General features: G+C 40.4%; 1 protein-coding gene across 10 annotated transcripts in view; it reads right to left on the bottom strand.

Annotated features, from left to right (window-relative positions):
- znf385d (zinc finger protein 385D) overlaps nucleotides 1–23,940 on the bottom strand; it is a 221,756-nt gene that overhangs the window by 91,735 nt on the left and 106,081 nt on the right. The window contains exon 1 of one of the 10 annotated variants that reach the window (XM_079626325.1): nucleotides 907–1,220. The exons of 8 other annotated variants lie outside the window; for them this stretch is intronic. In XM_079626325.1, coding sequence (XP_079482451.1) covers nucleotides 907–931 — 25 coding nt within the window. In that variant the 5' untranslated portion in view covers nucleotides 932–1,220. Of the gene's footprint in view, nucleotides 1–906; nucleotides 1,221–23,940 lie in introns of those variants that run through there. One more of the 10 variants, XM_079626317.1, reaches the window with a different exon arrangement.

The following is a 23,940-nucleotide window of genomic DNA, read 5'->3' as shown; positions in this document are numbered from 1 at the left end:
TGTCTCATTTTAAATAAAAACAAAAAACAGAGGTGAACAATAAACTTAAGAAATGAACTTTTGCTATGGTTAAATACATGTTCAGTGATATCTTCCAAAGATCTTTCATTTTGGCGCATTTTTTCTCTCTATAGTGTTGATATGACAACTATAGTAAATACATTAAGTTCGTCATGCTGGCATATGTGTGGGAAGTTTTGACTTACAACTAGCATTATTTTGTGCCCCGCTCACCCCATTTTTCTTGTTACAATAATCATGCATTATTTTTTAAATATAAATGAAAAGTTCGATTTTTGTAAAACAAAAACACAAATATATATATATATATTTTTTTTTTTTTTAAATCACAAAAAAGTCACATTACAGGACTGCAAAAAAGTTTAGAAGTGATAAAAATGGTAAAACATCTAAAATAAATTGACACCTTGCCTTTTACATTAATATAAATATAAAACTAATGTATTTTAAAGTTTACATCCACACTACTAAATGATTCCAATGACATTTCTAAAAATGTAAAAAAAAATATGAATAATTTTTTAATAAAAACATATTTTCAAACCCCTAAAAGCTGCATCAGATTGACCTCAGATCAACAGATCTGCTGTCTCTCCTGCGGTGAGATCCGATCCCGTTCCTCCGCACATTTGGATATGAATAATCCGTTCAGCTTGAAGATCCAGACAACACGCTGAGACAGAGCGGCACGTTTCCTAAAATCTCCTAATCCCTTCAGTTTTGCAGAAACGCGTGATTTCACGCTGTTTGATAAACTCCACTACAACAGATCAGGTGTGTGTGTGTGTGTGTGTGAGGCTGCGCTCCTCTGATGTCCCCGTGAGAAACCACTCTCGGGGAGTCTATAAAACAAACCCGCAGACTTATAATAATAACCAGACTTACCAATAAACATGCTCTCCATGGTCATCACGCGCACAGATCCGTGGCGTCCCCACGCACCGCTGTCCTCAACAGTGAATCCATGATTTCATCTGTACATGTGGGGAACTGCGACCACGAGGGTCTGTCTCTCTCTGTGAACTGAGATCTTCAGAGAAACTCCTCAGATGTGTCTCAGAGCGAGCTGATCCTCTCCAGATGTAATCTGACTCCTGGAGAACGAGCCGATATCAGCGTCTCTAGCGGGAGTCAAGCCGCGGCTGCTCATTTGTTCTGTCTGAGTGTTCCTCAGGCACTACACACACACACACTCTCTCTCTCTCTCTCTCTCTCTCTCTCTCTCTCTCTCTCTCTCTCTCTCTCTCTTCAGTTATCTGGTGACGTCCTCAAATGCGATTCATAAAGTAAACAAGATTTCCATTTCTAGATTATTGTGTTAATTTATCTCTAAGAGTGTTTGACAGGGTGCTTTAACTGATTTAGGGTTTTCGCTGTGGTGTTGCTAGATGGCTATTAGGATGTTCTATTACTAGTGTATTTTGCAAGGTTGTTGCTAGGGTGCTCTGGGCTGTTGCTATGGTGTTGTGGGTAGTTGCAGTAGTTGCTTACTGGCAAAAATGAAGTCTCTCAAGTCTTTGTGATCTTCTACTCTTTTAAATATGGCTCGGTCCCTACAATGCAAGCCTCTTTTTGCTGGTTATCATCTGCTAGGGGAACAACAGTCTAAACGCTTAGTAAAGCGTGACTAATGTAGCAGGTGGAGAGTTTGGGGCGTGGCTACTGTAGCAGGTGGAGAGTTTGGGGCGTGGCTACTGTAGCAGGTGGAGAGTTTGGGGCGTGGCTACTGTAGCAGAAGGAGAGTTTGGGGCGTGGCTACTGTAGCAGGTGCGAGTTTGGGGTGTGGCTACTGTAGCAGGTGGAGTTTGGGGCGTGGCTACTGTAGCAGGTGGAGTTTGGGGCGTGGCTACTGTAGCAGGTGGAGTTTGGGGTGTGGCTACTGTAGCAGGTGGAGTTTGGGGTGTGGCTACTGTAGCAGAAGGAGAGTTTGGGGTGTGGCTACTGTAGCAGGAGGAGAGTTTGGGGCGTGGCTACAGTAGCAGGTGGAGAGTTTGGGGTGTGGCTACTGTAGCAGGAGGAGAGTTTGGGGTGTGGCTACTGTAGCAGGTGGAGTTTGGGGTGTGGCTACTGTAGCAGGTGGACTTTGGGGCGTGGCTACTGTAGCAGGTGGAGTTTGGGGTGTGGCTACTGTAGCAGAAGGAGAGTTTGGGGTGTGGCTACTGTAGCAGGTGGAGTTTGGGGTGTGGCTACTGTAGCAGGTGGAGTTTGGGGCGTGGCTACTGTAGCAGGTGGAGTTTGGGGTGTGGCTACTGTAGCAGGTGGAGTTTGGGGCGTGGCTACTGTAGCAGGTGGAGTTTGGGGTGTGGCTACTGTAGCAGAAGGAGAGTTTGGGGTGTGGCTACTGTAGCAGGTGGAGTTTGGGGTGTGGCTACTGTAGCAGGTGGAGTTTGGGGCGTGGCTACTGTAGCAGGTGGAGTTTGGGGTGTGGCTACTGTAGCAGAAGGAGAGTTTGGGGTGTGGCTACTGTAGCAGGAGGAGAGTTTGGGGCGTGGCTACAGTAGCAGGTGGAGAGTTTGGGGTGTGGCTACTGTAGCAGGTGGAGAGTTTGGGGCGTGGCTACTGTAGCAGGTGGAGAGTTTGGGGCGTGGCTACTGTAGCAGGTGGAGAGAATGGGGCGTGGCTATAGCAGGTGGAGAGTTTGGGGTGTGGCTACTGTAGCAGGTGGAGTTTGGGGCGTGGCTACTGTAGCAGAAGAAGAGTTTGAGGGCGTTGGTAATGTAGCAGGTGGAGTTTGGGGTGTGGCTACTGTAGCAGGAGGAGAGTTTGGGGCATGGCTACTGTAGCAGGTGGAGTTTGGGGCGTGGCTACTGTAGCAGGTGGAGTTTGGGGTGTGGCTACTGTAGCAGAAGGAGAGTTTGGGGTGTGGCTGCTGTAGCAGGAGGAGAGTTTGGGGCGTGGCTACAGTAGCAGGTGGAGAGTTTGGGGTGTGGCTACTGTAGCAGGAGGAGAGTTTGGGGTGTGGCTACTGTAGCAGGTGGAGTTTGGGGTGTGGCTACTGTAGCAGGTGGAGTTTGGGGCGTGGCTACTGTAGCAGGTGGAGTTTGGGGTGTGGCTACTGTAGCAGAAGGAGAGTTTGGGGTGTGGCTACTGTAGCAGGTGGAGTTTGGGGTGTGGCTACTGTAGCAGAAGGAGAGTTTGGGGTGTGGCTACTGTAGCAGGAGGAGAGTTTGGGGTGTGGCTACTGTAGCAGGTGGAGAGTTTGGGGCGTGGCTACTGTAGCAGGTGGAGTTTGGGGTGTGGCTACTGTAGCAGAAGGAGAGTTTGGGGTGTGGCTACTGTAGCAGGAGGAGAGTTTGGGGTGTGGCTACTGTAGCAGGTGGAGAGTTTGGGGCGTGGCTACTGTAGCAGGTGGAGTTTGGGGTGTGGCTACTGTAGCAGAAGGAGAGTTTGGGGTGTGGCTACTGTAGCAGGAGGAGAGTTTGGGGTGTGGCTACTGTAGCAGGTGGAGAGTTTGGGGCGTGGCTACTGTAGCAGGTGGAGAGTTTGGGGTGTGGCTACTGTAGCAGGTGGAGTTTGGGGTGTGGCTACTGTAGCAGGTGGAGTTTGGGGCGTGGCTACTGTAGCAGGTGGAGTTTGGGGCGTGGCTACTGTAGCAGAAGGAGAGTTTGGGGTGTGGCTACTGTAGCAGAAGGAGAGTTTGGGGTGTGGCTACTGTAGCAGGTGGAGTTTGGGGTGTGGCTACTGTAGCAGGAGGAGAGTTTGGGGTGTGGCTACTGTAGCAGGAGGAGAGTTTGGGGTGTGGCTACTGTAGCAGAAGGAGAGTTTGGGGTGTGGCTACTGTAGCAGGAGAAGAGTTTGGGGTGTGGCTACTGTAGCAGGTGGAGAGTTTGGGGCGTGGCTACTGTAGCAGGTGGAGAGTTTGGGGTGTGGCTACTGTAGCAGGTGGAGTTTGGGGCGTGGCTACTGTAGCAGGTGGAGTTTGGGGCGTGGCTACTGTAGCAGGTGGAGTTTGGGGCGTGGCTACTGTAGCAGAAGGAGAGTTTGGGGTGTGGCTACTGTAGCAGAAGGAGAGTTTGGGGTGTGGCTACTGTAGCAGGTGGAGTTTGGGGTGTGGCTACTGTAGCAGGAGGAGAGTTTGGGGTGTGGCTACTGTAGCAGGAGGAGAGTTTGGGGTGTGGCTACTGTAGCAGGTGGAGTTTGGGGTGTGGCTACTGTAGCAGGTGGAGTTTGGGGTGTGGCTACTGTAGCAGAAGGAGAGTTTGGGGTGTGGCTACTGTAGCAGGAGGAGAGTTTGGGGTGTGGCTACTGTAGCAGGTGGAGAGTTTGGGGCGTGGCTACTGTAGCAGGTGGAGAGTTTGGGGTGTGGCTACTGTAGCAGGTGGAGTTTGGGGTGTGGCTACTGTAGCAGGTGGAGTTTGGGGTGTGGCTACTGTAGCAGGTGGAGTTTGGGGCGTGGCTACTGTAGCAGGTGGAGTTTGGGGCGTGGCTACTGTAGCAGAAGGAGAGTTTGGGGTGTGGCTACTGTAGCAGAAGGAGAGTTTGGGGTGTGGCTACTGTAGCAGGTGGAGTTTGGGGTGTGGCTACTGTAGCAGGAGGAGAGTTTGGGGTGTGGCTACTGTAGCAGGAGGAGAGTTTGGGGTGTGGCTACTGTAGCAGAAGGAGAGTTTGGGGTGTGGCTACTGTAGCAGGAGAAGAGTTTGGGGTGTGGCTACTGTAGCAGGTGGAGAGTTTGGGGCGTGGCTACTGTAGCAGGTGGAGAGTTTGGGGTGTGGCTACTGTAGCAGGTGGAGTTTGGGGCGTGGCTACTGTAGCAGGTGGAGTTTGGGGCGTGGCTACTGTAGCAGGTGGAGTTTGGGGCGTGGCTACTGTAGCAGAAGGAGAGTTTGGGGTGTGGCTACTGTAGCAGAAGGAGAGTTTGGGGTGTGGCTACTGTAGCAGGTGGAGTTTGGGGTGTGGCTACTGTAGCAGGAGGAGAGTTTGGGGTGTGGCTACTGTAGCAGGAGGAGAGTTTGGGGTGTGGCTACTGTAGCAGGTGGAGTTTGGGGTGTGGCTACTGTAGCAGGAGGAGAGTTTGGGGTGTGGCTACTGTAGCAGGTGGAGTTTGGGGTGTGGCTACTGTAGCAGGAGGAGTTTGGGGTGTGGCTACTGTAGCAGGTGGAGTTTGGGGTGTGGCTACTGTAGCAGGAGGAGAGTTTGGGGTGTGGCTACTGTAGCAGGTGGAGTTTGGGGTGTGGCTACTGTAGCAGGTGGAGTTTGGGGTGTGGCTAATGTAGCAGGTGGAGTTTGGGGTGTGGCTACTGTAGCAGGTGGAGTTTGGGGTGTGGCTACTGTAGCAGGTGGAGTTTGGGGTGTGGCTACTGTAGCAGGTGGAGTTTGGGGTGTGGCTACTGTAGCAGGTGGAGTTTGGGGTGTGGCTACTGTAGCAGGTGGAGTTTGGGGCATGGCTACTGTAGCCGGAGGAGCCAGAGATTGTTTAGCTGCTTTGGAGCCATGACTGATGCGTAACATGGGAAATTCAACTTCAGTTACAGGAGTGTAAGACAAAATTTACAGCATTTTTTAGACCTTCAAAGATTAAACAGGTAATGAACACATCAAAGCGAACGGCACTGAGATGAAACGCAATATAATACAACATCATGTACCTGTTCAGAAAGACAAATGTACCAGTTTATAATGTATACAGTGATGTGTCCAGTGTAAACAGCCTCGAAGAGTTGTGGCATGTCATGTTAAATAATTAGTTTGATGCTCGCGCTCACTCTAGACAGAGAGCCGACTCAATTGACCTATGGACGCCTCCCCTTTCTCCCCGCGAAAGAGGCGTTTGCAAGATATGCTTTATATTTGTAATTCCGCTAGGTGCCACTAGAGTCACAGAAACTACATACTTCACTTTTAAGTATTAGCAATTAATAATAGTGATGCTTAACACCACTTAATGTTTTTTCTTTTATTCTAAAAATGCAAAAAAGTTTTAGGTCATCATAATTAGCTCTAAACACAAACTATCATGTCGATGGTAGCACATTTAAATGAACAGGTACGCATGTGTAAGTGTGTCTGTGTGAGACCTTAGGAGAATATGTCATCCCGGACACAAAAACACACGTACACTTGACCTTGATTCCCCTCTTTGGCTCTCTCTCAGATCTTTCCTTGATTGGTTCACTGTAATTCTATCTGAAGGTCAGGAGGAATTGACCGTTCGAAAGCCTCCCACACTTACTGCCTACAAATCAGAGGCTTTGCTCGAAAAAACAACAAAACAAACACGTATGTAGAGAAAAACAGATCCTAACGCACTCTCGTCCACTCATAGAGTTCAAGAGAGAGGAAAAACAAAACACTAACAGCAACAAAACTCATTTCCTCAACGGGTTGAACAATACGCTCGCCTGCCGTTATAAGAAACGGCAGATATTTTGCATCATTGCACAGATGTTTTCAATTAATCCCCAATTCCCAATCGCTCTCGTCCCGCCTCCATCCCGCTGCGAGTAAATACATTTATTCCGTATCTATAGTCGCAGAGCCTCCACTCGTCCAGGCTGGCAAATGTGTTTTTTAACCTTGACTTGGAGGTGTCACTGCTGAGATAGTGCATTATTTGTCACCATGAATAGCATTTAACAGCAGCTGTGCCCGGAGGAGCCCACGGTGAACCACATGCAAAGTGCAGCATGGGAAACTTCATTAATCTCTCTGTCACTTTCGTGACGCTTTTCATTAGTTACGCTGCTATCTGATCAACTGGCAGTTTGTGGGAGGTTACGTGTGTTTCCGAAGCTCTGACCAGTATCTGCGAAAGAGGAGCAATGATGTGGGAAGCAGAAGTGCTCTTTCCCACAGTGCACCATTCAACAGGCAATGCTATTACTAGCTTAATGCTTACTGAATCCTGCAGCATATAAAGCATTACTATTTTTTTTTATAAATAAATAAATCAAATACTTAATGAATCATGCACAGTATATACACACTCTAAAAAATGCTGGGTTGTTTCAACCCAATTTTGGGTCAAATATGGACAAACCCAGCCGTTGGGTTAAATTTTTAAATTACATTTTTAACCCAACGTTTGGGGTTTGTCCATATTTGACCCAAAATTGGGTTGAAACAACCCAGCATTTTTTAGAGTGCATAAAGCATTATTATTGTTTAATAAAAAAATAAAATAAACTGCTTAATGAATCATGCTCAGTATATACGGCATTTAGTATAAAAAATAATTATATTAATTAAACAAAAAATAAATAAATGAACTGCTTACTCAATCCTGCACCGTATATAAAGCATTTACTTACATTACATTTTTAACCCAAAGTTTGGGTTTGTCCATATTTTACCCAAAATTGGGTTGAAACAACCCAGCATTTTTTAGAGTGTATATTTTTAATAAACAAAAATAATTAAATTAATTAATGAATAAATAAACAAATAAGTACATAAAAACTGATTACTAAATCTCATTATTAATGGTATTTACTATTAAAAAAAAGAATTAACAGTATATACAAATAACACAGTATATAAAGCATTTACTATTTTTTATATATAAACAATAAAAATAAACAAACTGATTACTGAATCCTGCACAATACAATGTTTAATATTTAAAAAAATAAAAATATTAAAGTAAAAAAAAAATATTTAAATATTTTTTTTCATTGGTGTTATTTATTTGGGAACTCAATATGAACTCTAAAATATATGATCTGAACTGCTATCTAAATTCATTTTAGCTCTGTATAGTCTTATGACAACTATTGACTCATTTGTGTCTATTTCTATTTCTTCTAAGGAAAGGAAACAGAAAAATATCAGTAAGTGAATTTTAAGAAGTCTCATGAGCAATGAAAACAACAACACTGAAGCAAAACAATCTGTCATATATCCATCCGTATAACATCACTAACCCTCAGTTACTTTCCCTGCAAGGTGTAAACAAACACACACAATAAAAAAGGCAATTTTCATATACAAATTAAAAAATGAAGGCCTCGGGTGAAGTCATTCTGCTGGAATTATACAGTGACCTGTCTGTCACCCCGTCAGGACGTCAGTCTATATAACTATATATTCTGGCATAAGTGTATAAGACATTTAATGAGTGTTGCTGGTTGTGATCTGGCTATAATGGCCGGCGTGAGGCTCGACATACGCCTGCAGGAGCAGAGGTCAATGTGTCGTTCACATCTAAAGGAATGAATATGTGAAGAGAGCAGCTCCCATCAAACCCTCTTCTCCACTGCAGGGTGAGGATCAGACGGCAAGGCAAGTTTATTTATGTAGCACATTTCATACACAATGGTAATTCGAAGTGCTTTACATAGAAAAGGAGTTAAAATAACCATAAAATAATCACAACATATGCATTAGAAATTGTAAGGTTGGAAATAATCAAAGCAACAAAGACATTTGTTTTTCACCAAGACATTTTCAGCACAGCGGGTATCTGGGCCTATAGGCCAGACGTTTGGGACAATACACGGGTTTCTGTGCAACGTCATCACATAGATGCGCGCGCATCTAAGAGGCAGAAAGCAACACTCTTTAGCTGTTGTGCTGTAAACTAACCTAAATAAATAGAGTATGTCTGGTTTTTATGATTCGCAAACTTAGTTGGACAATTTCATACTAGTCAACTAACTAACGTTTTACATAATGTTATATTAATATGCAAATGAAACACAAGCAAACAGATCCAACTCTGAAATTGCAGTTTATTATTGAGTCAACAAGAATTTACAAACAATGCGAAATCTACGTTAATTACAATGTTCTTTTACAGAACTCGGCATAACATATAGCGGTCTTGCCTCTAGGATGCGCGTGCATCCGGTATTGTTTGTATACAAGAAACCTGTATATAGGGAGGTTGTGATCATCTGATTGGTCAGTTTGAATGTCTCACCTGGGTGTTGGTCACATGGTCGGGAGAGATGACAAAACAGGATTGCAAATGTTTTTCTCTCTCTTTGCTTTGGATGCTGAGCTGGTCTTGAGAAAGAGGCTCTGCCTTTCTCTCTCTCTCTCTCTCTCTCTCTCTCTCTCTCTCTCTCTCTCTCTCTCTCTTTCAGGTAACATTTTACATTTATGCTGGGTACAAATGGTTTAAATGATCATTACATTACATCCATGTTGTAACTATTTTAAGTGGAAACATAACCTTATTGCATATTGAACCTTTTTTAATTCATGGAGTCAGATTAAAACGAGATAATTGCATATGAGAACATGTGTCTTATTTAACCAAAATTCCTTTGAGACGCTGGAAAGACTTGAACACGCGCGTCCTTTACCGGCTATTTAGAAACCGGAAGTTGGGCCGAATAGCCGGCTTTTACAAAATAAAAATATATCATGCATAAGAAATAAAAATAACAATCGTATTTAAAGGGATGGTTCGGAGTAATTTCAACCTATGGTCCTTTGCACCATGACCTCGAGCCAAACACCCCCGAACCGAAGCTTTTTTCCCCTCGGTCGAACATTATTAAAGTTAGAGATTATTTAGAGATATCAGCCGAATGGCTTAGTGCAGGCGCTGTGATGCAGAGTCAGAGTCGTGCGGATCCATTTGCAAACACTTTATTAATAGAAAGTAGGCAAAGAGAATGTAATAGAATTAGTGAAGAACTGGGGAGATCCAATACTCATAGACGATACCAGGCAGCAGACGATAACACGGAGATCAGGATAGCAGGCAGTGGACGGAAAACCAGGAAGTGATTTTTTGGTAAAAGTCCTGGCAGAAAGCGATGCATAAGGATGTAGTGTAACGACGGCCAGTTCCAGATATGCACTAATATTTTGTTGGTAGTACCAGTTTGCAACAATTATTAGTTAACATTAAGTTGTCAACACTTCTGAAAAAAAAATGGATATACCCAAAAACTTTTTGGCCTTTGAATTTCCCCGAACCATCCCTTTAACTAAAGGCTAAAATACTATTCCTGACTCCCTGAATTACTAAATGTGTGGTTCGTTCAGAAGCGAGGAGAGTCGAGGTTACAGACCGCGGATGTGCACCGTTCTGAACTGGATTGAGAACTTCAGCTCAATCCCAAACAGGTTGCAGAATTGCAATTAGAATTTGAATGCAAGTAAAGTGAAAACAATTAAAATGAATGTGACTAATTTAGACTAGAACCTAGAAAAGCTAAATTTGAAAAGAGAATATTTGCATGCCAACGTAACAAAGGATTGTTTGAAAGTGTTGGAGGGGGGAAAAGTTTTAAAAACCTTGACATTTTGAAGGTTTATAGACCGAGAATGATAGAATGATAGTGATAAAACGATAGCAGAACAAGGGATGGATAGATGATGGATGGATGGATGGATGGATGGATGGATGGATGGATGGATGGATGGATGGATGGATGGATGGATGGATGGATAGATGATGGATGGATGGATGGATGGATGGATGGTTGGATGGATGATAGATGATGGATGGATGGATGGATGGATGGTTGGATGATGGATGGATGGATAGATGGATGGATGGATGGATGGATGGATAGATGGATGGATGGTTGGATGGATAGATGGATGGATGGATGGATGGATGGATGGATGGATGGACGGACGGATGGATGGACGGATGGATGGATAGATAGATAGATGGATAGATGATAGATGGATAGATAGATAGATGGATGGATGGATGGATGGATGGATGGATAGTTAGATGGATAGATGATAGATGGATAGATAGATGGATGGATGGATGGATGGATGGATAGATAGATAGATACATATATAAGAATGATATTCTGAGATATTTCTTAAGTAAATAACCAAGTTTAAAGCTTGAAGTGCCTAAAACACTCTTAACAGAGCTTATTATGGCATATTTCCTCATAATCTTCGTGATAACGACGTATTTTTGTGTTGACCCTTGTATTCACATGTGCAAGTATTCCCATAAAGTGATTTTATTAAAAGCACATGTTCAGTGAGGTAACTGTACTGTGATACGGATCACGTTTCTCTCCGCATCACCTCCTCACTTCACTCTCATACACAGCTCTCAGAGCAGAGATTAAACACGCTCCGCCGTCCTCCTCCTTACTCTCTCATGCCGCTCATTTTTAATAAGATTTTGCTGCGTGCAAATAGGTAGAGCTGTGAGAAAACAAGGACGTTATTTATTAGGGCGCAGAGAAGCGTTTCATATCGTTGGTGCTCATAGAAGCGGTTGCGCTTTCAACAGCAGTCGCACGGAATATCTTATCAGAGTGCTAAATACTAAAAGTGTCTCAACATTTCCCAACTGCAGATCACTGACATTTAACCAAATGTGCTGAATCCAAAACATGAAGAGAAAAACACATGATGTGAAACTGTGACCCTGAACAGCAATCAAAAGTATAAAAATTTGGCATGTAACCTTTCCTGGAATCATTTACTATGGTAATTACAAGATGCACACTACAGAACCACAGCTTTAAAGGGGTCATGAACTGCATTTTTTAAATATTGTATAATGTTTCCCGAGGAGCACTTATATTGCTCCTATGATTTTTAGATAAAAATGGTCATAATTTAGAAGTAAACGGCCATTTCCTACCCTGATTTCAATGCTCTGTCGGAAGGGGCGTGTCTGCTGTGAGACTTCAAACGCCCACTGCTGTGATTGGCTAACATCTTTGCATATGAAAAATATATTACACGTGGAACTCTCTCGAACATTAACTAATTAACTAATCATGAAAAGAGTTGATTATAGAATTATATTTAGATCTACTCCCGTCGCATGAGAGGTTGCAGTGACGAGTCTCACTGTACATGAATCATTACATTATCAGAAATCACTGATCACAGATGGGCATTAGAATTAACACAGTTACTTACATGTTGTGGCATTACTGTCGGGCTCATATCTTGCAGTAAAGGTCTGTTTGCAAAGCCTGCACCGAAATTGCGACTGATTTACCAAATAATCCACAGTGAAATCCACAATAAAATGTTTCTAAGCATTAGGATCCTTTGGAAGGTAATGCTATTTTTAATTTAGTGATCCTGCACCTCAGAGAACACATCTCTTTGAGATCTTTTCTGTACCTGTACCTGTATCATCTAACAGTAGACAGGGCCAAAGACACAATGATGTAGAAATATAGGCTTGATCTTATTCTGCAGTCTTTAATCGCACTATTACGTCATAATGTGACAAAATCCGGAACAAGTCGTCTTCGAAGCTTGGTCTCAATAAAATATGTTTTGGAGTAACGAGGAAGATTTGAGTTCTGAAACTTACAGGATTTTTATTTATAGTGCCATGACATCTTACATGTCAAAAGATCCAGGAAAATTGTGACCCTGGACCAAAAAATCAGTCACATGGGTCAATTTTTGGAAATTGAGATGTATACATAATATGAAAGCTGAATAAATAATCTTTCCATTGATGTGTGGTTTGTTAGGATAGGACAATATTTGGTCGAGACACAACTATTGAAAATCTGGAATCTGAGGATGCAAAAAAAAAAAATCGAAACATTGAGAAAATCTCCTTTAAAGTTGTGCATTTATGTTCACGATTGTGCTGCATTCACTCACAAAAATACATGTTTTATATATTTACGGTAGGAAATTTACTAAATATCTTCATGGAACATGATCTTTACTTAATATCCTAATGATTTTTGACATAAAAGAAAAATGGATAATTTTGACCCATACAATGTATTGTTGGCTATTGCCACAGATATACCCGTGCGGCTCCAGACTGGGTTTGTGATCCAGGGTCACAATTTAGAAATTTAAATTTCATGACCCCTTTAAATATTTACAGTTGTCTTTTCTTTAGACATATAACCACAAACTGTTGGTTAACAACTTGTTAGACAGATTTCAAAACAGCTTTAAATGGTTATGACTACTTGCAGAGCACACTTAAAGAGTGTTGTAGTCTTATAGTGTGCAGAAGGGGGAGTATCTAGGGAGCAGGGGCGTATTACAGAAACTTTATATCTCAGGACTTAACTTAAGATATGGCAAGTTAATTTAGGATTTTTCACAAATTCGTTTTACAAGAGCAAATCTTAACTTGATTAGATTCTTATCTTACAAAATGTCATGTCTAAGAAATCTTAAACCGCTCCATTGAGTTCGATAATCATCTATCAGGTCTGTTATCAAGCAACCAATGACGCACAAGCTGCTGTGAGGTTAACATATGAGAAAGAGTTTTGATAAGCTCAGTAGAAAAGGTTAAGCCTATTTTATTTGGGAAGCTTTCACCTTTGCTCACTCACGAAGATGAAGACAGAAATGGGGCTAAAAAATGTGTCCAGGCTGTTTTTTAAGGATATTTTTGCTATAGAAGTGACCACACTTTTAAAATAGCCTATTGCAAAAGAAAACACACACCAAAAAACTTAAGGTGGAAATGCTCTGTGGTGGCTCATTGGTCTTTTTAATGTTGGTAACAATTTGTGTATTAATGTCGAGTCTGTAGGGAAATATTTACAAGTATTTTGTCATCAAAACATCGCATTGTATCATCGCATCTTCCAAAAATCTCTTCACCATCAAACATTGCTGCTCTTTGTCTTTTTTTTTGTGATTCTTTATTTATTAAACATTTTGTGTGTATAACTATTTACAAAGCCCAAGATCCGCCCATAACCGTAAGACTAAATACAAAAAATAAATAAATATGACAATAGATTAAAATACAATTTTGACCAAAACTTCAAACTTTGAAGGATCTCAAAGACTTTTTGATAAAGTCACAATAAGGTCCAACCACAATTGTATTGTCTTTCTGTGGGCTCCGTGCACTTTAGCTGTGGTACACTCCAAAAGGGCAATGTCCAGCAAATAGGACATAACTGGGGTAGTTGGTTCCAACCACAGTTTTAGGATGCTGCTCTTTGTCTTGTATAATACATGAGTTACCCGTAGCAGATTTTATACAGGTGGAGCTGGGGAAGTGGAGGGGTTTACAGCAAATGGTGACCAAGTATTTGAAGTTTGAGCAGCGAGCTCATTGGCTACTGATACAGCAGGAACCAATCAGATGTGATTGCAAGTTAAGTAAAGGACCAATCAGCCGTCGTCTTCTAGAGTTTTATCACAGAACTTTGTATTTAAGACAGTTTTTTGGATTTTACTTATTTATTTTTTTCTTAGGAAATGTTATTCTGTAATAGCTTTTTGTTCTAAATGAGATTCTACCTGAAACGGCCATGATTCCCAAACGGATAAGATAGGATTTTAAAGTTAGGATCTTTCTGCAATACACCCCCAGAATATTAATAACCTGAGCAACTATCTGGAACACCCTAGCAACCACATTATTAATGCACTAAAAACCACTCGGAATACCTAAGCAGGGCAAAACCCAAATCTCTTTAGCATCGACTTCAATACATTCTTCAGAAAATGTCATTTCTGAACTAAATTATTTATTATAAGCAATGATAAATGATATATTTTATAGAGTGAAATGGTAAAAAACATCCTGAACATCCGTAATAAGTGACTGAGTTTGTTTTAATTCGAATTAGAACTGCCCCGTCAACCATTACGCAAGAACACACCATTTCCTTTCATGGAGAAGTCTCGGATGAGAGGAAAAAGATGAATGTAGCCAAACTCTACAGAGCCGTTTCCCAGCCGAACAGCTGATAATTAAACTCTTATGTGGGCCTGACATCATCTCCACTCCAGCATGTTCAACTCACGGACTACACCAGATGTCAAACAGGAAGAATATAAGCGCCCGCGGCAATAGCGCAGAGTAATGTACAGATATCTCAGAAGAAGTGCTGGGAATTATCAGTGGAGGATCTGAACTTTTACACAACCACTTAGTTTTGGCAAATATCCTGTAAGCAAAGTAAAAAAGTAAGGAGGTCGTTCACACTGAATGTGTTGTGTTAAAAGCGGCAAGATGGACACATGATCACATGATACATCAGAAATCATTATAATATGCTGATATTTCAGATTATTTGATGAATTCTAACAATGTAATGCATTCTTGCTAACTGTATAATTTTCTGCTTTGGTCCGGACCAAAAGAGCCAAGAGACCAACACCGTTAATTCAAACGAACAACCTTTTAGTTAGTAGTTACCAACCCAGTGCTTTTACTCTTACATGTAGGCCATCCTAATCCATCCATCCTAATCCTGCTTTCTTTACCCGTGAAATGAGTGCAGTAACTACAGAAAACGCCTTTAGCACCCATCTGATCTCTAATCTCTATAGGCTGCTACTCTACCGGTGAAACTGGAAAAATGTAAATATCATGCAAAAGTTCATTTATTTCAGTAGTTGAACTTAAAAGGTGAAACTAATATATTATATAGACTCATTGCATGCAAAGTGAGATATTTCAAGCCTTTATTTGTTATAATTTTGATGATTATGGCTTACAGCTTATGAAAACCCCAAATTCAAAATTAGAATATTGTGAAAAGGTTTTCATAAGCTGTAAGCCATAATCATCAACATTACAACAAATGAATGGTGAGATATTTTACTAAAAAAAATTATCCTGTCAGAAGAATTGCGCGTTAACTTCATTATTTATTTTTCCATCTGAATCATATCAGTGACTACGTTTACAAGAAGCCAATAACCCATTCATAACCGGAATATTAGCAATAACCCGGTCGCGCACGGCCATGTAAACACCGGCAAAAACCCGAATATGCTCATATTCCGATTTTTAAAAACACGAATATGATCCCTGGGTTGACCCTTTTCTAACCCGAATATTTGGTCTGTGTTCTATTTGGTTGATTTGTGTTCTGCGCATGTTCTATTCGCAAGGAATCTTGGTCTTTTGAGTAGAGGAACTTCTTGTATGCGCCAGACGCGTGCAGTATACCGGAAGTAAACAAGAAGTAGAGGTAAACAAGCACAGTAGTGTCAGTGCTGCTTCCGGGTCAGTACCAGCACCAAAGCACAAACAAAGACTATCGCTATCTGTCCCAAACTATTCATTATCCGCCTGCTGCTGCTGCTGTTGTTGTTGTTGTCTTTGGATACAGGAAGAATCGGAAATGACGCATATTGCGTCTTAAGGTTGTCCGTATGTCCAGACGCTAACCGTGCGTCGCCGTTTACATCGGGATATTGCCAATTGATTACAAATTCCATGTATACAGGAGTAACTCTCTCTGCTCACGCATGTAAACGGGTTATTCCGAATGTTTCAGAAACCCAAATAGTGACCTTAACCCGACCATAACCCGAATATTGACAGCTTGTAAACGTAGTCACTGATCTTTTGTGGGGTTTTACGCATGCGCAGTAAAGGTCAATTTAGCATTTTCAGGCGTTTTTCAAAAGTTTCTCATCCACACTGAAACGTCCGAAAACGGCTGAAAACGCTAGTGTGGACGGAGAGCGTTTATAAACGAAAACGCCGTTTTCAAATGACTCCGGATTAATGTAGACGTAGCCTAAGATAGTACGTCAAGTGTAAACACATGAATCAGATATGGGTCACAATTGACCGTTCGCAAAGACGAACGGTCCTTAGTTCCCCCTTAGTTACTGTCGCTATGTCCGACAAGCTACGCCGCTCTCACACACACATGTTCTCACGCAGTGAAAAAATACATCGTGGAGCAGAGAGGAGACTGACAACACGCTGACAGACACAGACCAGCTTACTTTTGATATTAAACATATTAAACAGTCTCACCTTTCAAATTTGGTCGTTATTAAAAAGAAATTTAAACAATAAATACCGTTTTGTGGCTCTTTAATGTGTCGTGACAGATCGCTGTGTCGCCTCAGTTAAAGCCGCTCATGAACCGATCATCTCTTCCTTCTAGTTCATTTATAGCATCAAATAAACATGAATGAACATCAGAAGGAATGTTGTTTTAACCGCGGAAGTACACTCCGCTTCTCAAGCTCAAATCCTCCCATGTTAATCTACTAACTCTCCTGACTGCTTTGTCGGACAAAATGGCGGATGGCAAAGTATGATTGGTCAGATCACCTGTCAATCAAACTCCCTGCGATGGGTCAATGAAAGAACGTGTAAACGGACGGTCACAAAAATAAAATCGGATATAGGCAACAAATCAGAATTGGGCATCAAGACCTCCAGTGTAAACGAGGCCTAAGAGTGCAGGTACAGTATTAGTTCACTTGTTTTTTTAACAAAGCCCATGTACAATAATGCCAATTTCTGTAGGCTATTGTTCTAATTGACATAGTATGACGGCAACAGAATAAATGGCTGTAAAGTTACCCAAAAATAAAACAATAAGTGTTGACAGAGATCAATATCCAGCATCTCGCTGTTTTAATCATCAGTGCGGACAGTAACGCAGAACGAATTGGAAACTAATGTAATAAATCCAATAATCTCAAACGCCATCAGGCTCTTGTTTCTCTCTTTCCATATTTATAACCCACAGCTGTCTCACTCCCTTCAGTTTAGCCAATCGGCCGTTAATTGGGGGGTTTGGCGGCGAGTGAGTTTTTGTAAACATGAATCAGCAGAGGCTCTCTGTGACGGATCGGAAAGTACAGATGAAGCCGATCTCGGCGGTGGAGGCCATCGATTTCTGCCAGAGCTTCTTAAGCCTTCAGCACGCCGGGTCAATATGGATTTGATATATGCGAGTTTAAAACGAGCCGGGCCTCGGCGAACACATACCGCAGGCAGCAGAGTCAGCAGACACAAAATTAAAATGACAAAGGTGGCTTTGGGATGCAGATATCGACTGGAGAGTCGGGACAATGTTTGGCGAGTTTGTCTCGCTGATAATGTCTGTGCCAGAGGAAATAACACGGCCGTGCGAAACTCCTACGGGGAGCAAAACATTGTCTGTAATCACATTTCCCGGGAGCGAGCGAGAGAGAGAGAGAGAGAGAGAGAGAGAGAGAGAGAGAGAGAGAGAGAGAGAGAGAGAGAGAGAGAGAGAGAGAGAGAGAGGGATTAATTGAATCCTGTGGATACACACGGTCGGCGGTGAGCTTTAGACGGGACGAATACACACTATTGTAAAGAGACTCAGTGATTCCTGTGCACTTCTGATTAGTCTTAAGACGCCAACCTCTTCAAACTTCAAGTATGGGCGGGTTCATTTCAGACACGCTGTTGAGTAGGTGATCATCGACGGGCCTGGCTGAGCCGCGTGGGCCTGATATTGAGCTTTCTAATGGATTTATGTACTCGCTCAGCATTTCACTCCATTAACATCATCATCATCACAGTCTGAACTGTGTTTATGCCTAGAGCTGGACCAGCTCTAATACATCGAGATATTTTGAGTCTGCTGACGAAATGCAGTATGCAAGGATTGAGGGTTTATATGAACACTTTAAAGCTGCTTTAAAACAACCTACATTGTTAAAAGCGCTATATAAATGAAGATGACTTGACTTGACTCTTGGAATGAAGCTCAGTCAATCAAATTCAAGTGATGTATAATACATTTTTTTATTATTATTATTGTTGATTGCATTATATTAACACCTTAAATTGATGGCTAATAAATGTATTTGTTTGAAAGATTGCAAACAAGCTCATTGTTGCATTCAAAACATTCGGTCCCACTTTATATTAAGTGGCTTTAAGTACTATGTACTTACATTGAAATTAATAATTTAATACAATGGACTTATTGTGTACATACATGTTTTTACATTGTACTTATATTTTTTAAATACCTGCATGTAATTACAGCTGTAGTTAATGTATGTAATTACATTTGTAATTACACGGTTGATCCTTCAAATTCAAGTGATTCAAGTCAAATTTTTTATTGCATTATATTAATACCTTAAATTGATGGCTAATAAATGTATTTGTTTGAAAGATTGCAAACAAGCTCATTGTTGCATTCAAAACATTCAATGTAAGAACTAAACATGCATATAAAAATTTTGTTTAAAAAAATCAAAGCCATGTTTAAGTTTGGGATCACTATGTTTTATTACTTTTATTCAGCAAATATGCATTACATTGATAAATTATAATGTCTCAAAAGATTTCAGTTTCAAATAAATGCTGTTCTTTTGAACTTTCTATTCATCAAAAAATCCTGAAAAAGCGGCAAAATATTGAGCAGCAAAATGATTTTCAACATAATAAATAATATCATGATGGTTATGATAATAATAATAAGAAAAGATTATTAAGCAGCAAATCATCATAATGATTTCTGAAGAATCATAAGACTGGAGTAATGATGCTGAAAATTCAGCTTTGATCACTGGAATAAACAATATTCATTCACATAGAAAACAGATATTTGAAATTTTACTAATAATTCACAACATTACTGCATTTTTGATCAACAAAAGTTACAAATTGCTGTTTTCTATGTAAATTATATTGTACAATGTCATTTATTCCTGTGATCAAAGCTGAATTTTCAGGATTCTCTGATGAATAGAAAGAACAGCATTTATTTGAAATCGAAATCTTTTGAAAACATAAATCCTCTTGAAAAAAATGGCATTTTGTTTGAAGAAACGTCAAGATCTGTTTGTAAAAACCTGGCGCAGTTTCCTTTCATAAATGGTATAACAACTACAGGACAAAATACCTAAATTTCATATGACTTTAAATGACTTGTTTAATCTGTTTATGGTTTATTAGTGGCACTGTGGGAGGGAGTTTTGGGGTGTGATATATAGGGTTGTGATATGGAAATAATTATTCAATTTGTATTTTGTATTGTTTTGTTGTTGTTGTTGTTGTTGTTGTTTTTGAAGAAAAAAAAACTCAAATATAATGTAAAAAAAAAAAATCATAAATCTTATAATCCCCAATTTTGGAACGGTTCACAATGTTGCTTAATGTCACATCGCTCAGCCATAGTTCTCACTTAACCTTTCGCACCACTATCAACATCAAACTTCTTTCACGTCACGAGGCTTTATGATGTTTTTCAGGGAGCGTCTCTAAAAAATTCTTGATGCCGTTCCAACGTCAAAGATCTTCCACAGGATTTCCTCGCGTCCGTAAATTTAGCTGAACTCTCGAGCGCTAAAAAGCTCAAGGTTATTTACAGTTTTCTAACAGCTGTCATACAGCCGTTAATGCCAGGAAAGAATGTGCACATCGTCAACCTTTGACACTGAAAGCCCAATAAATCGGCAGGAAGCCACTGAACCCAAGATTGATGATCTTATCCTTACCCAGCTACTGTCACGGCTACAGAAGGATGACGTTCATAAAGATGAAACTCTTCTGTAGAGGTTTGCAAAAGTAAAGTGTCTCTTGCTAAAAAAAAAAAATAAAAAAAAAAGATTGTCACGCCATTTGGTTCCATTAACGAGTCTTTAACGTCTGCATTATTTCACTGAGGTCTTGATGCCCAATCCCTATTTGTTGACTATATATCCGACCAGCTTACATCTTTTAAAAGTGACCAATATCTGCATTTTATGGAAACTTGTTTTCCGCCACAGAATAAAACATTTTAAAAGATAATTGCGACTTTTTATCTCACAATTGTGCAAGATTTTGCAATTGCGAGATATAAAGTCAGAAATGCAAGAAATAAACTCGCAAATCTGACTTTTTTCTCGTAATTGCGAGTTTTATATCTCGCAATTCTAACTTTATAACACACAATTGCACATTTATATCTCGCAATTGTGACTGTGATATAAAGTCGCAATTGTGAGATATAAAGTCAGAAATGCAAGAAATAAACTCGCAGTTCTGACTTTTTTCTCGTAATTGTGAGTTTTATATCTCGCAATTTTAACTTCATAACACACAATTGCAAATTTACATCTCGCAATTGTGACTTTTTGCAAGATATAAAGTCGTAATTGCGAGATATAAAGTTAGAAATGCAAGAAATAAAGTCGCAATTGTGAGATATAAAGTTAGAAATGCAAGAAATAAACTTTCAAATCTGACTTTTTTCTCGTAATTCCGAGTTTTATATCTCGCAATTCTAACTTTATAACACACAATTGCTAATTTACATCTCGCAATTGTGATTTTATGCGTGATATAAAGTCGCAATTGTGAGATATAAAGTCAGAAATAAAAGAAATAAACTTGCAATTCTGACTTTTTTATCGTAAATGCGAGTTTTATATCTCGCAATTCTAACTTTATAACACACAATTGCAATTTACATCTCGCAATTGTGATTTTATGTGTAATATAAAGTCACAATTGTGAGATATAAAGTCAGAATTGCAAGAAATAAACTCGCAATTCTGACTTTTTTCTTGTAATTGTGAGTTTTATATCTCGCAGTTCTAACTTTATAACACGCAATTCTGACTTTACGTCACGCAATTCTGACTTTATATCTCACAATTGTGAGTTTACTGTACATCACGCAATTCTGAGATAAAAAAGTGACTGACCCGGAAAAGCTTAGGCAGAAAAGGAAGTTAAAAGGGCGCTTTTAAGTTATCATGTTACTTAACCACTTGCTTAACCATCAGCTCAGAGATCCACCGGTTGACGATCACACGTTGATCTGATTGGTTACAAGGTAGTTTGTGACGTCAGAAACACCAGCGATTTCAAACCGTGTTTTTGAGACTGTCTTTGGTTCAGCAATGCTGTCGACTTATGAATGTACACATGGTTTGTCTTAAAGCAGATTAAAGACACCACATAGACACATAAACAACATTAAAAGCTGGATTTTCACCACAGGGGGACTTTTAAAAAACAGATAGTCCTGCCCCAAACTCACACATGTGTTCAAAGCTCAAATGAATGGATAAAAAAGGACATAAAAAATAGCATTATTCATAGTTTTCAGTCACGTGACCGGCGCGGAGACCTGAAGGGCAAAACATCCATACAAACGAGGCACAGGCCTGTCAAATTTCCATCTGTTTCAAGACATGAATATTTAAATCTCTCACTCTCAAAAAAACAAATAATAATATGTGAACAAAATGCAAGTTCTGGACAATTCTGATCCATGCTACCGTATTTAAATTACTAAAAATAGCACATTGTTATAAACAATAGTGCCTTAATGTATGTGTGATATTAAAAGATCAAATTCAGTTTAACCTTATTGATGATGCACTATATACAGGCGAGCAGATGAGCTCAGAATATGAACGCAACTCGCTAAATGGTTTAGCGTTTTCTTTATAATGGTTTCCTATGGGAAAGCTGAGTTTATATTCTGATTGTATATAGTATGCATCACCAATAAGGTGTATATTGAATTTGGTCTTCTAATATCACTGTCTTAATGCAAACCTGGTCAAAATGACTGACGGTCATTGGATGAAAGGTGGGCGTTTCTATAAGAGTGTGACTTCACATTAAAATGAGTAATAGGACCAATTATTCTAGAAGAAGCAATTAACAAATTTGTCAATTAACCAGATTTTTTACCTCTTCTCAACACAGAGAAGAGAAGATGGGATGGAAGGACGAGAGTTACACGGGACGCTGCTTAAGTGACAGCTGAGAAATGGTCATCGTGTCGGTGGGATTCAGGGAAGAGCGTCCTTGAGGAATTCCAGCGGGATGTTTATTAGGCAGACACAGATGAGCGCTTGTAATTACCAGTCAGAGAGCTGAACAGAAAAGGCCTTGAGTAATGGCGAGGGAAGGGGGACGACACACACACGGTTTCAATCTGAGTGATGCCACAAATACAATGCATCCCTTCAAACTCAGCAAACGGTCACACGCTAAGAAGAAATAAATCCTGTTTGCATTGTTATAATAAAATGAGAGCGCGCAGTGAGGGGGAGAAATAAAGTGATGAAGTGTGTGCATGATTTATTAGAAGGATTAGTTCACTTCAGAATGAAAATTTCCTGATCATTTTCTCACCCCCACATCATTCAAGATGTTCATGTCTTTCTTTCTTCAGTTGAAAAGCAATTTTTAAGGAAAACATTCCAGGATTTTTCTCCATATAGTGGACTTCAACGGGGTCCAAATTGCAGTTTTAAAGGCTCTACATGATCCCAGCTGAGGAATAAGGTATTATCTAGAGAAACAATCTGTCTTTTTCATAAAAAAACAGGAACATTATATACATTTATATACTTATTTTAACCACAAATGCTCATCCAAATTGCATTTGAAACTGCTCTTTAAACCATTGGACCCCATCAGTGATGCGCGGGTCAATGTATAAACAACCCGCACCCGACCGACGTTTTCAACTAACCCGCCCGCATCTCGGACCGCAAAAAAAAAGAAGAAAATATTGTACCCGACCTGCTTCCTGACCCGCATTTTTTAAAAGTAGCGAGTAAATGCTCATCGTAGCGTCATTGGGCCATAGACGGAGGAACTGGTGCGGGCGCAGTATTTTTCTGAATGCTGTATGATATCGCCTAGTGTTTTGTAATAAAGGCGTGATTTATTTGTTTATTTCAATTCATTTTCTTAACAATTAAGATCCTGCATGTGTTTATCCAGTCTAATCGTAGTGTGCGTCTCTCCTCCGACTTTCCCAACAAAAATCCCCCCCGCCCCCTCTCAGCAAATACATAAAACTGACATAACTGAGCTATATGTGTTTAAAAGTAGCCTATTAAAATGGCACAATGGCATTGCTCAGTTCAACGTGTTGGGAAATCGGGCATTTTGTCCCGCGTCAGCATTTATTCAAAAGTTAATAACGCTTAACATTCAAAAGGTAAATAAGGATTTCCCACTATCATCTGCAGACTGAGCTCGTGCGTCATCTTTGCGCAGTTATTCAGACAATAAGGCGTAGGCCGATGTATTTCATAGAAAATTGTGTCTAGTACTATATAAATTACAAAGGTTTAATATTTAATCTTTATTTCAAACGACTCGACCGACCGCGACCCGAATATCATTAAAAATATTTTTGGATGACTCGTAACCGCGGGTAACCGCTCATTTTGGACCAACCCGCGCATCTCTGGACCCCATTGAAGTCACTATATGGAGAAAAATCCTGCAATGTTTTACTCAAAAACCTTAATTTCTTTTCAACTGAAGAAAGAAAGACATGAACATCTTGGATGACGTGGGGGTGAGTACATTATCAG

Source organism: Phoxinus phoxinus (assembly GCF_949152265.1).
Source record: "Phoxinus phoxinus genome assembly, chromosome: 10".
NCBI lineage: Eukaryota > Metazoa > Chordata > Actinopteri > Cypriniformes > Leuciscidae > Phoxinus > Phoxinus phoxinus.
Note: the sequence above shows the minus strand (reverse complement) of the source record. Positions and strands in the feature narration are given on the sequence as shown.